This window comes from Ahaetulla prasina, chromosome 2 (assembly GCF_028640845.1).
Source record: "Ahaetulla prasina isolate Xishuangbanna chromosome 2, ASM2864084v1, whole genome shotgun sequence".
NCBI lineage: Eukaryota > Metazoa > Chordata > Lepidosauria > Squamata > Colubridae > Ahaetulla > Ahaetulla prasina.
In genome coordinates, this window is record NC_080540.1 from 159,694,665 (window position 1) to 159,712,389 (window position 17,725).

At 39.2% G+C, this 17,725-nt stretch overlaps 1 protein-coding gene across 4 annotated transcripts in view; it reads left to right on the forward strand.

The window, feature by feature from the left end:
• The window catches only part of TFCP2 (transcription factor CP2), a 44,689-nt gene extending 28,040 nt beyond the window's left edge, over nt 1-16,649 (forward strand). For all 4 annotated transcript variants that reach the window (XM_058170703.1, XM_058170706.1, XM_058170704.1 and 1 more), the window contains 8 exons: nt 721-809; nt 1,506-1,554; nt 2,143-2,236; nt 4,144-4,234; nt 10,076-10,179; nt 10,718-10,860; nt 14,089-14,140; nt 14,369-16,649. In XM_058170703.1, the coding sequence (XP_058026686.1) occupies nt 721-809; nt 1,506-1,554; nt 2,143-2,236; nt 4,144-4,234; nt 10,076-10,179; nt 10,718-10,860; nt 14,089-14,140; nt 14,369-14,406 (660 nt within the window). In that variant the 3' untranslated portion in view covers nt 14,407-16,649. The remainder of the gene's footprint in view (nt 1-720; nt 810-1,505; nt 1,555-2,142; nt 2,237-4,143; nt 4,235-10,075; nt 10,180-10,717; nt 10,861-14,088; nt 14,141-14,368) is intronic.
• The last annotated feature ends 1,076 nt before the right edge of the window (nt 16,650-17,725 follow it).

Sequence of the window (17,725 nt, forward strand, 5' to 3'; positions counted from 1 at the left end):
TAAAAGAATCCCTAACGTGGGCTATTCAGTCTTTGTGTGCTCCATGTTGTTTTCAAACAAGATTGCTGGCAGCCATTCATTCTGTGTTAGTACATCATGGCATCAGATTCCCAAATTGTAAATCACTGGTGCAACTGTTGTATTCATAAATAGCAAAAGATCTTAACCCGAGTCACAACTTGGTTAAAATCCATACCTTATGCATAAGAATATAAGCACATTCAGCATAACTTCACCCCTTCCAACCAGCATGAGGATTGGTGCAAAAAGATGCTTTTTCAAATATTCTAGTATGCAAATTTTATGAAAATAAACGAACAGTTTTTCATAGTTTCTCTTGAGTTGCAATCTCGTTTAAAAGCAACATGGAGCACACGAAGACTGTATAGCCAACTTTAGGGATTCCTTTTGAAAAAGCTCAGTTGTACCTTTAGCCTCAAAATAAGCTTTGTTTGCTGTAGCATTTCCAAAAGGAAAGCTTTAAATTAGAGCTTGTGCCGCTAGCTTAGAATGAACAAAATGATTCAAATAAATGTATAATTTTCTTCAGATAAATTGGATGCGCTTTTTTTTCCCCTTTATCAAGAGCTGGGAAAGTGAAAAGCCATAGAAGCAAAGGGCGGGAAAGGCAGGTTCCATTCATATTCATCACTAGAAAATCTGTGACAGAAACATTGTGGAATATTCACATTAGAAGGGTATATTTTTTTTTTCTACCAGTGCTCTCCATGGCCTGAAATCACGTATGTCAACAATGTGCCATCACCTGGTTTTAGCAGCTCTCACAGCAGTTTCTCGATCAGTGAAGGGTAAGTAATATGCCTTTTGCCTGTATATATTTTTACAAAGACCTCTCTGTATATTGGTTTCTTTACCCTCGGATTTAGCAGTTTTTTGAGACCCTGGTCATCTTCTCATGCCTTTGCATTAGTACAGCCCTTCCTCCAAAAAGAAGAAGAAGAAGAAGAAGCATGGGGCAAAAAGAGTGAATGTTCAAGAGAAGAGCTTTTTACTCTGTCTTTATATAAAAATAGAAGAAAAGAAAATGGTTGCGCTTTCAGCTTTTGAGCAAAAGTCTAGCTTTCCTTGTTGGCTGGAGGTTTTTGAGCCAAGACTTAATGGCTATTCAGGGAATCTTTCACCTTAAGATTTCCTGCATCCAGCAGGGAGTTGGACTAAATAGCCTGAAAGATCTACCTCAAAACCAAAACCCCCAAAAATGTGAAGTGTTACATTCGCACGACCTTTAATGATTGTGTAGGCTACCATTACTTTCCATCTTAATAATTGTTATTAAGATTAATTCTGAAAAAATCTTGAACCTCAGTGATGCTTAAAGAAAAGGCCATGGAAAGGTCATGATTTTTTAGTTGTTCTTTTTAACGATGATTCCGTTATACTCCCGTCAATCTTTTGGCAGGATAATATGGAATATTTAAAATAAGATGCCAAGAGAAGGAAAACAAAATTAAGGTGCCTTTTCTGTTTTGTTTTTTTAAAACTAGGAACGGGTCTCCAAACCACCAACCTGAACCTCCAGCTCCAATTACAGATGTACGTTTTAATTCACATTTCCCGCTTCTTTCTCTTCTCTACCCCACTGCTGACTACAGGTGGGCATGGGATGGTCTGATCTAGCTGACCAAAGGGTTCTTTTCCCTGAATTATCTCTTCCTGAGGCAAAATGCTGCAACGTGATTCACAGTGAGTCTTGCCATCAAGGTGGACAAATGATTAGCCTGAGGTTACCATGGAGCCCACCCGCCATCCCTACATGGGTAGAGCCAAAATGTGGGGAAATTTAAGGGGAAAATGGATGCCTTAAACTGTGCAGATGCTCACAGCACCTATTTTGCCTCTTTAAACTCCTGAGCCTCTTTCCTGGAATAGGTCCTGCCTCCATCCACTTTTGGAGGCCTACCCTCAACCTGCAGTTCAAACTGACCAACAGAAGTTGCAAATTGTTATTAATCCCAGGCTCCAAACGTAGCAAAAACTCTGCAGATTTAGTTGGAGGCTTCAGGTTATATTTGGAGATGCTGGGAGAAAATTGCATATGAATTCCCAGTTTCAAAATTTAAATGTTGTAATAGTTATCTAGTTCTTCTTGTAGAGAAGCAATTGAGTTTCTTTTTCCCCTAGAACCTCTTGCCAACATCCACACCTCAGGAAGCTCAGCAGTGGCTGCACCGGAATCGCTTCTCAGCTTTCTCACGGCTTTTCACAAACTTCTCAGGTAAAACCAAAGCTTTTTTCCCCCTCTTTGATAACCAGGAGAGGCCTTCCGAATTTGCATCCTTTTATTTCCCTGCCACCTTCTCTTAACTCTCTCCCTTTGTCTCTGAATTCCTTTCTACGCCTCTTCAGGCTAATGCATCTGAATAGTTCTCCACCTTGAGGATTATCCCACTTTTCCTGTGAAACTTGGTCTGCTTTTGATTATGGCAGTACAAATGAGCTGCAAGTTCTGAGCAGATAATATTGTTTAAATGATTGGAGGGAGAAGGCTTAAATGAAACCTTATAATTCCCACCACTTAGTCTGCTCAGATTTTAAAAAATATACCTTATCTCTTCATATCTGAAACAGGCACAGGACCTGGGTCTCTTTCATCCCCATGCCAAGAAAGCAGTGATAGATCATTTATGACCTTGATAATAATCTCCCTCTTGCACATCATGTATCTTTTTAGTTAATATTCAGATGCACTGGGCTCTGAAGCAGAAATCCTTTGTGTAGATTAGGACCTGTTGTTATTTTCTTAAGTGCTGTAGATAGTGAGGAGGTGAAATAGGGAGATGGCTGGAGGGGGAAGGGCCACATTTTTCATGGGCGCTGGGGGAGGAAGAGATGGCAGGGCTTTAAACAAAACTGAAGTAGCCTGCAACTTCATTTTGACCTTTGTTTGAGCGGAAAATGAATGAATAAATGAATTGAGAAAAATAAGCAATTGTTGAAAATAAGGGGAAGAGAAATGAGGTTTGCGCTGTGGGTTGTTAAGTTGCCCCCATTAATGAAGAAAATTGGGTGAAATAACCTGTTATGCTGTGTTAAAACTTTTTAAAATTACTTTAATCTTATGCACCGATTGCACCCTTTCCCCAATAAGGAGGCCCTTTAGCAGTGGTGAGCTGCTGCTGGTTAGGACTGGTTCAGGCGAACCGGTAGTTCTGACAATCAGCTGGCCCCGCCCACCTGCCCTATCCTGTCCTATATTTCCTTCTTTCTGGCTCAGCTGATTCGTGCTGCACAGTTGATTTCCGCGCCTCCGCTGTTCTACTTACCAGGGATGCCTTAGAAGGTAACCAGCAGCTTCAAATTGCTGTATTTTGAATGCTGTGCACAAGTGCTTTAGGTGCGCAAGTGTGCATGCACAAAGCGAGCGCACACAGAACTACTGCCCTTTAGATAGTCAATCCTGCCCTGGTTTCTTCAGATTGGATTATTGCAATGCTCTCTACAAGGGCTGCCCTTAAAGACCACACAAAAGGTGCAGCTGGCTCAAAATGCAATGGGGTGAGCAGTAATGGATGCGTCTCAGTTTGTCCATGTATTAATGCTTCTGCGCCAGCTGCATTGGCTGCCAATTGGCTTCTCAGTTGGCAATTCAAGGTGCTGGTTATTTCCCATAAAGCCCTCTCTATGACACAGAGCTTGGATATCAAAGAGTGCTTGTCTCCAATCATTTCTTCCAACCCAGTATTTTTCGGCAGAGTGGGTGCACTCTATGTCTCTTCCACTATTTATTAAATTTATATGCCACCCATCTCACTAGCCAAGTAAATATTACTGACCTGTGTGACCTTCTCTGTTGTGGCTCCCACTCTCTGGAAAAGTACCCCTCCCTCCCCCATATATAAGGTTCCCTCTCTCCTAGGATTCTGGAAAACTTTGAAAATTTGACTTTGGTCCCAGGCCTGGGGTTGATGTTTGTTATTTGTTTCATGGCCTCTGTTTTGTTTTGTGAATTTTGTTTTTTAGAGTATTTTAATCTAAACTGCCTATTGATCTTTAGCTGTTTTTATGCCTTTTTGAAAAAAAATTTGTGCACAGCCCAGAGTTTACTGAACAGACTATAAATGTTAACAAATAACGTAATAATAATAACGCTTCTTATCCCTTTTCACTTAAAAAAAATCTTAGGGGCAGACTTACTGAAATTAACCAGAGAAGATGTCATACAAATATGCGGTCCTGCAGATGGCATCAGACTCTTCAACGCGTTGAAAGGACGGTGTGTATCAGCCAAATGGACTTTACACAGTTGAGGCTTTATGTGTGCTAGGCAGTACTGAAACAAACATGCCTTTTTCCCCCAATTGTCTTTTAATCGCTTTTTGGCACTTGACTATGACACTTAACTTATTTATAATCAATATTTATATATTACTCCAGAAGAGCATCTCTTCTAGAGAGTGCCTCTGTGAAACATGAGAGAACCCAAATCATACTAGGATACTAAATAAACTTGATAATGATAATAAACTTATTACAGGATGTGCAATACAGTCAAACAGGATGAGGCAAATTAGAGAAAAATCACAAATATACCGTATTTTTGGGAGTATAAGATGCTTCAGACTATAAGACGCACCTACCTTTTTTGGTGAGGAAAACAAGAAAAAGAAATCTGCCTCTGCCTCCCAGTAAATTTGCCTCATTGCAGCAAACAACAAATAGCCTGCTTTGTTTTCGTTTTCAGCATAGCTTGAATAGCACAAGAAAAAAAAGTCTGCTCCCAGCAATTTACCTCTTTGCAGCAAGTAGCAGAGGCCTGCATGGCAATCTCTGCAGCCTGAAACAGCTGAGAGTCGGGAGGCTGATCCAAGGGACAGTCAACTTGTGCTAATTAGGCTGTGCTGAAGCTGAAATGGGCTGTTTCTTCTTATTACTTGCTGCAAGGAGGTAAATTGCTGGGAGGCAGAGGCCAAAGGTGGAGGCCAGTATGTGGGCAGGGCTACATTCGGTGTATAAGACGCACCCAAATTTTCACCCCCTTTTAGGGGGGAAAAAGATGCATCTTATACTCCGAAAAATACGGTATGCCTTTTTGAGGGCATTTTAGAATTCAATTATGTAGCTTTTAATTTCCTTCCTATGGGCAAATGTGAACATATATGCCTTTCTCATTAAAGAAGGGCTTGCTTCTTAACTTCCCTCCTTTTTAAAACACATATTGGATATCTCCCACTACTCCCTGCCAGCCACGTTTGATGTGCGACTAGAGCAGGCTTTAATACTGTGCAGGTTTCTTGCATTGTTAGTCGTCCTTCAGATGAAGGAAAAACAGATATTCCCCAGGTGAATAGCAGCTTCTGGCAAAACAAAAAAAAAATTCCTAATATTACACCATACCACTAAGTTAATGTACCAGTTCTGATTGTTCAGATAGGACTGGCTAAAGTGGGTGGGGTGGGGTGAGGAAAATGCTGTAGGCTTTGTTGGTTTCATGCAGTGAATGCTCCAAAAATCAAGAGAACTGCAAGGGTGATGCTCCTCCTCCCCCATGGATATGCTTTTCACTGCTTGCTTCTGCATCAGAAAGCTCACTGCCCTTGCTGTTAAGGGAATGTGTGCAAAGCACACATGAAGGAAAGGAATAATGGGGAAGAGACAAGAAAATGAGGGAAAAGGATGCAATCAAGAACACAGTGTAAAGGTTTGGGAAAGATCAAGGAAAGGTGCAGAGAAAATAGGTATTCCCCACTGCTGTGATAAAGTAAGAGAGGAGATAGATCCAACTTATAAAGTAGTCCAATGTGAGCAAGAAAACTTGAAGACCTCTGACCATGTCATGCATCACAGCCTTCTTTAAATTATTGCAGCAGATTTTCAGTTGCTGCTCTACGTACACGTTTCATGATGCTAACGTAATTGTTTTTGTTATATATATATATCAAAGTGAAAGAAAGCCATAGAAAAATAAGTACAGGTAGTCCTCGACGTACAACAGTTTGCTTAGTGACCGTTCAAAGTTAAAACAGCACTGAAAAAAAGTCACTTATGACCGTTTTTCACAGTTACGACCTATGCAGCATCCCCATGATCATGTGATCAAAATTCAGAATCTTGGCCACTGGTTCATATTTATGACTGTTGCGGTGTCCCAAGGTCATGTGATCCCCTTTTGCCACCTTCTGAAAAGCAAAGTCAATGGGGAAGCCAGATTCACTTAACAACCGAGTTACTAATTTGTCAACTGCAGTGATTCACTTAACAACTGAGGCAAAAAAATGTTGTAAAATGGGACAAAACTCACTTAAATGTCTCACTTAACAACAGAAATTTGGGACTCTGTTGTGGTCGTAAATCAAGGACTACCTGTATAGATGCATGACTGACCATAAAAGCATCTAAAAGCAGATTAACAAAAAAAAACCTTCCAAATGAAGGAGGGAATTAACTTCTTGAGGCTTCTTTTTGGAATAGAGGTGGAGAAATTCATCCATCCATTCATTCTATATGGCCACCCATCTCAAATTCTTGACTTACGTTGTTTTTAAAACCGTAAAATATATAATAGGATGAGTTTAAGCAGGTGACTCCTGAGGAAGTGAACAGGGCAATCTGTTATCAGCTTGGCCATCTGTTTACTGGATCCAAGTCCCACCTTGATTGTGAAAATGGGTCCATGCTGTAGTGTCAGCCTCTTTGAGAAAAGGGTGGGGTCCTCAACCTTGAAAAAGGCTGTCTTGCACTCCCTCCTAAAGAGGCTGTCCTTGGACCCAAAGATCTTTGTTAACTATCAATCAGTCTCCAATCTTCCCTTTCTGCAGATGGTTGTTGAGGAGATGGTTGGTCTGCAGATGATGTGAATCCTAGAGGAAATAGAATATCTAGTCCTGTTTCAGTCGGGTTTCAGGTTGGGATTTAGTACTGAGGTAGATCTGGTCACTCTTGTAGATAACCTGTGGTGGAGCTGGGATGTTAGGCAATCATCCTGTGCTCTTCGATCTCTCAACAGCTTCACACAATAAGTTGCGCAAAGGCCATCTTGGCCATGGTTACCACATGCATCTGAAAAAGGCTGCTCTTTTATTCTGCTTGGGAAAGGTTCATGGGTTTAGTTGTAGAGCAAACATTTTGCTAAGTTAAGTTGAATTGCATATCATTTGAATAGACTTCTAGATAAACAAGAAAGGACAAACACCGCTGGCTACTTGCTCCTCTGTGTGTGCTTCCATTTCCTCACTTGTGAAAGGAAAATTAATGTTCTGCTTTGGCATGTAAACAAAAGCTTGTCAGGCAGATTTTTAAAAGGCAACCATTGTAGATGAATCAGTGTTAAATCTTCTCTCATCTGTCAAAAATTTGTGGCACAAACTTCCAAGATTACACTGACTTCAGAATGCAAATTGTGGATTGCAGATATTTCTGAGCTGGTTTTCCACCAGCTTTTGTGACAGAGCAATGTGAATAATACAGAGAGTTAGTCCTCACTTGGTAATTGAGTTAGGCAACTCTGTCATTAAGTGATTCAGTTGTAAACTGCAACTTCATTTGGCCTGCCAATTTATGACAGCAGTTATGACAATTCCGGTTGTCTTTGTCAGGCAAATCCCACATGATTGATAGGCATGAGTTCCTGTGGTCGTTGATCACAACTTCCTGCCAGCTTCCCAGAAGCTGGCAGTGAAGGTCTCAAATGGTGATCATGAGACCGTGAGGATGCTGAAACAGCCATGCCTTCAAGGCCAGTTTTAGATCTCTTCATCCAGTACCATCATAACTTCAAGCAGTTGCTGCTTTGGCAGCTTTTTTGGAAAATTTAAGCAAAGACTGCTTGTATTGAAATATTCCACTCTACAAATATATCTTATTAACACTGCCTTCAATACGATTTAAATATGGGCCAGCTCTGTACAGTACTTAAGGGTTTGTGTCACTATGTTAAGAACACACAGGCATTTTTGCAACCGTTTTTATTTTATAAAAAGTTTTGTATCTTGTGAACTCCATTTTTTTCTTTGTTCTCCATAGTATATTTGTGATGCCTTTATTTTCCTTTCACTTCATAAAATGCATATTTCCTGTCTACTGCTGAAGATTTGCACTAGCATGTCTTTCCTCTTTCTGTTTCATCTATATACAATATTTTCCCTTTCTTTTTTTTCTTCTACTCAGTGGAAGTACTGTGTGCCCACTACCAGTCTTTCTGCATCTCATTTCAGTATCCCTTTTTCTTTCTTGGGTTTGTTTTCCCCTACCTCTCCCCATTAACTTCTATTTCTCTTCACTGAATTTAGTAGAATATAGTAGTAAACACTGCAGCTCAATTGGGCTTCAGCAGAATGGAAAAAATGATGCCCCTCTACCGCAGAAATGTGATTATAAAATGATGCAAAATGGGGAAGAATGGATTTTGCCATCATAGCCACCCAATTTAACGTTGAGAGTTCTTCCATGGATCTCATCACTATGCAATGTTTCTGCATAGAACAGAAAAGGCCCTTAAACATGCAATGTTTATACGAGGGAGGGAGTGCCTGCAGTGAAATATTATCTTTGGATAATATTTATCCCACAATAATTCAAGATGATCTGGATCTGCTGAGTGACTACATGACTTCATTTGCACATAAGGCTAAATCAAGATTTCTCTACATCATGCACATCACCTGAACAACAATAACAACCACAAAACCTGGTTAGACTTACAGGTTGAACTAAACCATAATGTGGTCTCTGTGATTTTGGCTTAGTGTAATGTGGGGACTCTGCTATTATGGCTTGTTTAGCGAGCCATAGTGAAAAATGTGAAAAAAGTACAAAGTATACACATCAATTTTTAGTCTTACTGATAAGCAAAGAAATTATGACCATTTCATCTTCTGAGCCAAATGTATGTGTGTAGGGGCTCATATATAATACATTGAAACATTAATATTTATCTTTCTGGCTTCCCATGAACTTTTAATAGCCTTTATAGATAAATTCTGCAAATGAAGGGCAAGAGATTAGGCAGAGAAATATAGTAGGAAATTATCTGTTGGTTTTGCCTAAACCTTTTTTATTTATTTACATTTGCGATCTTCTTACAAGCATCCTGAACAAAAAAATAATCCTAAGGAAAGTCTTGTATCTTATTTTTTGACTGTATGAACTAATCAAATTGCAAAATGCTGTCACAACAGTTGTTCCTCCCTTTTGCCTGGTGCCAGTCTTTCACTGGGCATTTATGAATGATTGATTTGATTGTAAGGAATGTGGTGTGCTTCATGTTGTTTCCTTTGTTGCTATTGGTGTTAATGGTTTTTTAATGATGTCTTACTAAACTTTTGGCAGTTACCGTAACTAACAATATTACTTCCTCTGAAATGTTTTTGTGAAAGATGAGGTCCAAATGAAGCTAAATAAATAGTCAATTGGTGACACATCAATTTCCCCTCCTTTCATTCAAGAGTCATTACTCTTATTCTACAGAGGAATTATTGAGTCTGTCATTTGCACCTCTATAACTGTCTGGTTCGGTTCTGCAACCCAACAAGAAAAACACAGACTTCAGAGGATAATTAGAACTGCAGAAAAAATAATTGCTACCAACTTGCCTTCCATTGAGGACCTGTATACTGCACGAATCAAGAAGAGGGCCGTGAAAATATTTGCAGATCCCTTGCATCCTGGACATAAACTGTTTCAACTCCTACCCTCAAAACGACGCTATAGAGCACTGCACACCAGAACAACTAGACACAAGAACAGTTTTTTCCCGAAGGCCATCACTCTGCTAAACAAATAATTCCCTCAACACTGTCAGACTATTTACTGAATCTGCACTACTATTAATCGTTTCATAGTTCCCATCACCAATCTCTTTCCACTTATGACTGTATGACTATAACTTGTTGCTGGCAATCTTTATGATTTATATTGATATATTGATCATCAATTGTGTTGTAAATGTTGTACCTTGATGAACGTATCTTTTCTTTTATGTACACTGAGAGCATATGCACCAAGACAAATTCCTTGTGTGTCCAATCACACTTGGCCAATAAATTCTATTCTATTCTATTCTTCTATTCTATTCTATTCTTGCTGATCCTGGAGAGCTCATGTTTTCTTTTCTCCATAGGATGGTACGGCCAAGGTTGACCATCTATGTTTGTCAAGAGTCACAACAGTTGAGAGATCAGCAGAAACATGAAGATGGGGATGCAGCCAATGGTACTTTTTTCGGTAAGGGCATTGGGAAGGTAAAGTTTGCATTCTATATAGCAGATGGAACTGTGGTATTTTGAAATGGGATCATCACTTCAAGGAGATGTTGGAGCTGTGGTGATGGGAATGATGGTATAAGTTATATCAGTGATCAGTGTTGCAGTTTAGTTGTAGTTCATTTTTGATTCTGTTGCTCCAGAATTTCCCACTTCCATTCATCTGCTTAATTCTAATATGAGCCCACTGCCTTTAAAATATCACTGCTATTATATAGATCTGATAACAATTTTCTGCCTTCTGTATATCATATAGATTACAATGCCTGTTGAAAATGATGAGATATATTCAAAGAGTTATTTATTAGTTACGAAATGTGTAAATTTATTTTGAACTATAGAGTAAGATTATAGTAAAATTGGTTGCAGAATCTGAGGAAAATGATAAATAAAAGGAAGACAGTACTGCCATTTGCTTTTTTAAAAGCACTTTCTCCCTCCATCCTAGTTAAGGTCAGCTTGAAACTATACCTACTTATTCATTCTTATTGATTCTGCAGTTTACCACGCAATCTACTTAGAAGAATTGACTGCTGTAGAGCTGACAGAAAAAATAGCCCAACTCTTTAGCATTTCCTCTCAACAAATCAGCCAAATCTACAAACAAGGGCCTACAGGGATTCACGTACTCATCAGTGATGAGGTAAGAGTAAAGTGGTAGTCTGAAGTTACTTAGGAGAAGCTTAGGAGTTTAATAACGTTGCAGGCTCGCTCTGATTTCTTATTTTTTAAAAATGGAAATTGTCTTCATTTGCCAGATTATAAATTGCAGTAAGCCACATCATGTGATGTCAAGAATCATTTGGATTCTTGACATCTCATGATGGGCACACGTACTAAGTTTTGCCATGGAAAAACTTGTCTATTACTGAACAACTCACATGATTGCCATTCACAAACACTTGTTTATTAAAAGGCAAGCTAGCCCACCAGAATCCTCTCTGTTCTCCCAATAAGACGTTTGTGAGATCTAAAGGCATTGCTGTGAACAAATACGATATTCAAAGCTATAAAAAAAAATCATTTCAATTTCTAGGGTGGCCCTGTAAGTGATCCAATTTGGCTTAGAAAGAGAATTTGAAAAAAATCAAGATAATAAAACAGCCAGGCTAGGGAAGACAAAATTCAAAATACATAATATTATGGCAAGTTCACAGGTCATCTTTTGCACAGCCTCTAGGAAGACCTAGATTTTTAAGACCCTTCTAAATGGATGGATGGAGTCAATGGATCATATTGATCTGAGGAGCAGTGCAACATATTAGCTTCTTACTTAACTTTTTTAAAAAACAACAACAACACAAGTCTCAAAGAAACAAGAAAAGTACACCGAGGAGCCTGGTAGACATTAAAAGAGGTATCTGAGATAAGCATTGGGTGTCCTCAGGAGTTTCATTGACTACCTTTAGCTTAGCATATTGTATTATTACAAATAGGGCTTTCTTAAGCAAACTATGGTATTAATCAAATGCATGGATTCAGCTCTTGAGTGAATTTAAAGACCCCCTTGAGAGGGTTAGAATTTTAGTTAGTTGATTTGGAGTCTACTATTCATATATCTGTTGATTCTTCTGGGAAATTATTGAGGAAAACAGTACCTGAATCTAAGCCATTTATCTTATTAAGTTAGACTGAAAAATAAACTGAACTTTTTGGAGCGTGTGCTTTGTAAAAAGTTAATCATATGCTGGTGGTCCTCTCTTACCAACTGCTTGTTCAGCAACCATTTGAATTTACAATGGTGCTTAAAAAAAGTATGACCTCTCCTTGAATTTTCAGCCACTGCAGTGTCCCTACAGTCACATGATTCCAATTCGGGCACTTGGTAACTGGCAACCATAGTCAAGTGATCACTGTTTGTAACTTTTACAAGCTGGCTTCTGCTCAGTAAGAAGCCAGTAGGAAGTCACAAGTCATGGTGATGCGATGTCACACTTGATGTTATACATCGAGTGTGGTCCAACGATTTTTTACTTTAAGACTGCGTTGCTTAGCAATGAAGTGGCTGGTCCCAATTGTTGGTAAATCAGTCCTTGATATTGCTTTCTCTCTGAGGAATTGCACGAGTTTCCTCTTCATACGTTGGTTTTTAAAAATTATATGCATTTTTTTCTCTTATTTATTGGACTTTTGTATTAATATTTCCCTAATTTTAAGGGAATTTGGAATATTGTAATGCAAACAATTCCACTGAGATGTATGGATTAAGCATGTTCTGAATTTTCATTCTCAGTCCTAACTAGGCTTGTAAGATCTACATTGTCTTTTTATTAGAACCTGCAGTCCACGAGACTAGAATATCTACTCTGTACAAAAACACAAACTTTTAAAATTATATATAAAACTTCACATGTTTGCTAATGGATAATTAGATATGTATGGATTATGCAGATCTGCAACATTTAGGCATGGATCCAGAGATCAGCATTTTACAAATGACAATTTTTGCCATTTTGCTTGCTCAATACAATAGAAGCTTTTTTCCTGGCTTAATGGATGTTAAGAATTAAAGAAGTATGGACAATATTGGGAACTTGAATGCGAGAATAAAAAGCAAACTCCCCCCCTCCCCAATGTTCTGTAGTTTCTTGTATCTAGAAAAACACAATGTAATATAAACAGATACTTTTTCACAGTGCTGCTTCCTTGGTCCAAGAACATGCTTCCCTTCCTAATTAATCATTATTCTGTTTATGCTTTTTTTGGTAGCTTTTCACTTTTTAAATACATGCTTTCCCCCCCCCCCCCGTAGTATTTTTTAAAAAGCACAGGCTTTGTAGTCCTGTGGGTTTTTTTCTGCTTTAATTTAATCAGAGGTAAAAAAATTCATGGCAGATATAAGAAGCCAGGAATCCTAAATCATCCTAGAGCAGTGATGGCTAACCTTTTTGCCATCGCATGCCAGGATGGGGAGTGGGGGGGGTGGAGGGAAGATTCACTCACGCGTGTGCCCACACCCATAATTCTATGAGTCCCGCCCTGCGCATGCACATGCAACCCCCTTTCCCCCCCGGCCCTGGCATGCGATGGCCCGGTAGGTCCATTTTTCTTTCTCACTTGGCTCCAGGTCCTCTCTGTGCAGCTGGGGAGGGTGAAAACAGCCTTCCCCACTCCCTCGGAGGCCCTCCGTAAGCCCAAAATGGCCCGTTTCCCAACTTCCGGTTGGACAGGAAGAGACGTTTTTTGCTGTCCCCAGCCTCCAGAGCCGCTCTAGGAGTCTGGAGGCTGGGGAACAGCAAAAAAGTCACTTCCTGGCCAATTGGAAGTTGGGAAATGGACCGTTTTGGGCCTCCAGAGGGCCTGGGAAAGGCTGTTTTTGCCCTCCCTAGATGCATAGAGAGAATCTGGAGCCAGGTGAGAAAGAAAAAAGAGCCTTCCCCACCCCCCTCAGGCCCTCCGGAGGCAGGAAACAGCCTGTTTCCCTACTTCCGGTGGGCCCAGAACATCCGAAAATCAGCTGGCTGGCGTGCGCATGCGCGCTGGAGCTGAGCCGGCTTGCCCAGTGATATGGCTACGCGTGCCTCCTGTGGCACGGGTGCCATAGGTTCGCCATCATAGTCCTAGAGTAAAAGTGAACTGTGCCAATTTAGTAAAATGCAGACCGTCTCTTTAAAAAACTCTTGAACTTTACACAATGGAAATTAAGATGATTGGTGGATGGAGGTTTCCTGCCCTGGATATAACCAAGCTGCTCTGCAAAAGGATCAGTGTACAGTTCTGGGTGCATACTTGCCTTTCCTTATACTTCATCTACAAGGGATGATGAATGCCAGCTGTTGACAAGGTACATTAATATATGTGCTGCTTAAGACAAACACAATGAATAGTGGCTTGATTTCTCCAGGCTTTTAACGTTTTATTCCTGTTTTAGATGATACAGAACTTTCAAGATGAATCATGTTTTGTCTTGGACACAATGAAAGGTACTCATTTATTCAGTGCACAGTAATACATGTTACTCTGTTCTTTTATTTTTTTCTGAAAAACCTACACATCCTAACACACACACCCCATAAACCCAAACCAAATCAGCATGGAGATTAATGCTGTAATGTATAAAGCTTCTGTCTTTCAGACGGAAAATGGGTGAGGAACAATGATGGGATTCTACTCCTGTTCATCCAGAGTCTGACGATGTGCTTTCTTTACAGCTGAAACCAATGATAGCTACCACATCATCTTAAAATAGATGAAGACTTGACCTTCTTGCATCTACTCTGCATATACAGCTTCATTATAAGTTTTGACAACTGGACACCAGCAGAGACCCATCTTGCTACCAAACATGTCGCCTATTAGGCAAACAATGTGGAATTTACCACTACTGGCTTGTAGTAGATACCAATCATAAGCACAGAGCTGCTTATCTGTAGTTCAGTAATATTACTACACTTGTTTGCTAGTTAAAACTGCCTGACGATCCAGTGATGGAACTTTGTAATTATATGTAATAGAAAGGGGGTTTTGTGTGTGAGGCTATCTACAGACAACAACCCTAGGACTTCAGTAGACAAAACATGGTTATTGTAATGGATATCTGGGCACCCTAGGAATTGTGCATCCCTTCTAGGGAAACTCTTGAAGGCCTATATCACTCAGCTGATAATGACAAGCCTATTTTTAGCAAATTCTGGATTGAAAAAACTGTTCCTGCTTTGACTTTTTCAGAATTTGTTTGAGATAAAGATCTGTGTATCAAAAGGTGCTCATATACATAAGTATGTGAATGATTTCTCATACTAGTACAATTTAGGAGTTCATGAACTCTACCTATTTGCGTCTTCACCTAATACTCCCTTTAAAGAGGATTTAGAGGCAAAAAAAGAAAGAAAGAAAGAAATGATGAACTAAATATCCAGGGCTATCTGCTGTTTTCCTAAAGAACACAACTCCCAAGGAAGAGAGAAAAGACCGTATTAAAAAACAGCAACAAAGCATTGGAAGGATTTATTTGAGATTATGTTGAACTGTTACAGACTTTGGAATGAAATCCTACAGGAATTCACTGTCCAAGAACAGGCTCCTACAGCAAGAATTTTATAATGCTTTTTTGAAAAGCTTTGAGCACTCCGTGGTGACAAAGTCCCTGACTGTTTGTTTCCAGAGCAGCAACCAGTCTCTTACTAAAAGGTCTCCACATTTTGGAATGAATGCATTTTTTTGAGTCTTGCAGGGAAAGAAGGGGAAACTGTTTCAGCTACAGGAAATAAGGTCCTCAAATTAGAAGTGGACAGCAAGTCTAATGAACAAAGCCAGATTCTCCATAACCTTTTCAGTTCCCCTAGCAAAATGAAAACTCTCTGCAAGCTGTAAGTTTCACATACCAGAGTGTAATATGCTCTTGCATAAGCTAGGTTCTCTTCCTAGTCAGTAGACACGAAGCCAGGAAACTGATATAGGCCAACATTAACCTAAGGCTGAGAGTTTGTGAAAAGGGCTTTCATCTTTATTAAATGGAAACCAAGTTATCTGTTTCCCAGTGATATCAGATTATTTGAGAAGTTTTTCATTTTAAACAAGTTTCATTAAAAAAAAAAATCCTCTTGGGTTAAGAAAAGAGAAATACACTTTAAAAAGAGATCTGTAGCTTTATCGTTTTTAAGTAGAATCTGAAAGTTCATACCTGATGCATTGATAAAAAAATAACAGCTTTTTCAGATTGCCCTTGGAGCTCTTATTTATATTATGGCTCACTCCCTGTTCATCTCCCAGGATGATCACCAACCTAAATTAGGTTGTTGTTTGCTTTAACTCTGTACCAGAAACTCATGTGGTCCGTCAGGATGCTTGAGCAGACTGGATATAGTGATAGAGCTAAATTAATGATGACCTACAGATTTTCATTATCCCTAATGGATTGTGTGCATAGGCATAGTGATAGCAGTTAACAGTTGATTGATAGAGTCCCCTGATCAGTCTTTAAGGACATGCCTTGCACTGTGACAAGGCTGGTAGTATTCCTAGTTGTATGGTATGTGTTTATAAGAGAGCAGCCTGGCTTTGTGATTTGAGTACAGTAAAATGTCGCTTATTAGAACACAAGCAAACCTAGTCACTTGTTATTGTCCCTCCTTTTCTCCATTGTGTATCCACCTTCAGAGGAAATAGCTTTGCATCTTAAGCCAAAGTTTCCCAGTTCAGACCTCGTAGGAAACTGTCTCTCAACCCTTTTTATATCAAGCTGTAAAACTAGAATCAAATTGACATGATTTTTAAACCGACCATCATCCTTCATACTCAGTCTGTCAAGCAGTACATACACTTCGTAAATGACAGCTTGTTTTTTCTTCCTTTCTCAAACCTGTGTTGAATCACTTCGGGATATATATTTTTTTCTCCTAAGAGCATGTATTAGTGTTTGCCATTCTTCCTGGAACTGTAATGATTTGTCATGTGTTTTTGTTTTTGGTAAACCACTGAATGAAACGATGAGCTATAAAACGTGGCTGTGGAATTCTTTATTTTTAATTTGGTTGTGGAACCTTTTATTGAAATTGTGGATAATTGTAGACCAGAAGAAGCTGCACAGTAGACGGAATGAAATTTTATCTAAGTGCCCTATTGGGGGAAAATAGAGAGATTGTGTATGAGAATGAGACCCAGTGTAGTGTATACGTGCTGGGAAACCATGCATTTTAGCCCTCACTTAGGCATTGAAATGGGCTGCCTGGCCAATCATTCTCTCTCAGTCTTGGATTTGAAAGTCAAAAAACATCTCTCAACCTGCCACTGGTCCATTACGATGAACTACACTCAATTACGTGAAGTGAACAGACTTCAGCCTTTCATCCTATAGTGAAGTACTTCATGCTAAATACACACATGTGCGGGGGGAGGGGGGATGGTTTAGGAAAAAAAACTTGTATTTTTATTGTTTTCTCTAACCAATACACACATTGAGACAAATGTGTCATCCCTGTTTTACACTTCATTATACTTTTAATTTCTGGTGTGCAAGAATATATTCATCTCTAATGTGCTTCCATGATCATAGTATTATATTATTATTATATTATTATATCCAACTGGTACTGTTCATCATGTGAGGAATAAATACAAGCTATCATTCTCAGGAACACTTTTAAATACGAAACACTTTTCTTAAAAAAAATGGATAAAGGACAAGAAGTTCCATTTCCCTTTTTTGTTGCTGTTTTGTCAGACGCTTAGTAAATAAATAACCCAGTTTGCTTGCCTAGTAGCAACCCAGCTATTTGTTAATACCCTTCAAAGTCACTGCTTTGCTGATCCATCAGATTTTTTGGAAGTTACATTAACATGGGTGGAACATTAACTGTCAAGTACAAAGCAGATATGAAGTCAAAAATTCCTTTCTCCAGAGAAGATTTTTCCTCATGTTTTCATTTACTTCAAAATAAATCAGAGCAACATAGTTTTCTTTCGCTTTGCGAATGTGTTCTGAACAGTTATTTTCTTGACAGGCACAGAAACTATCCTTTGATCCAGGACTGTAGGAAAGGTGGAGAGGAGCTGCTTTCTTTGGGACT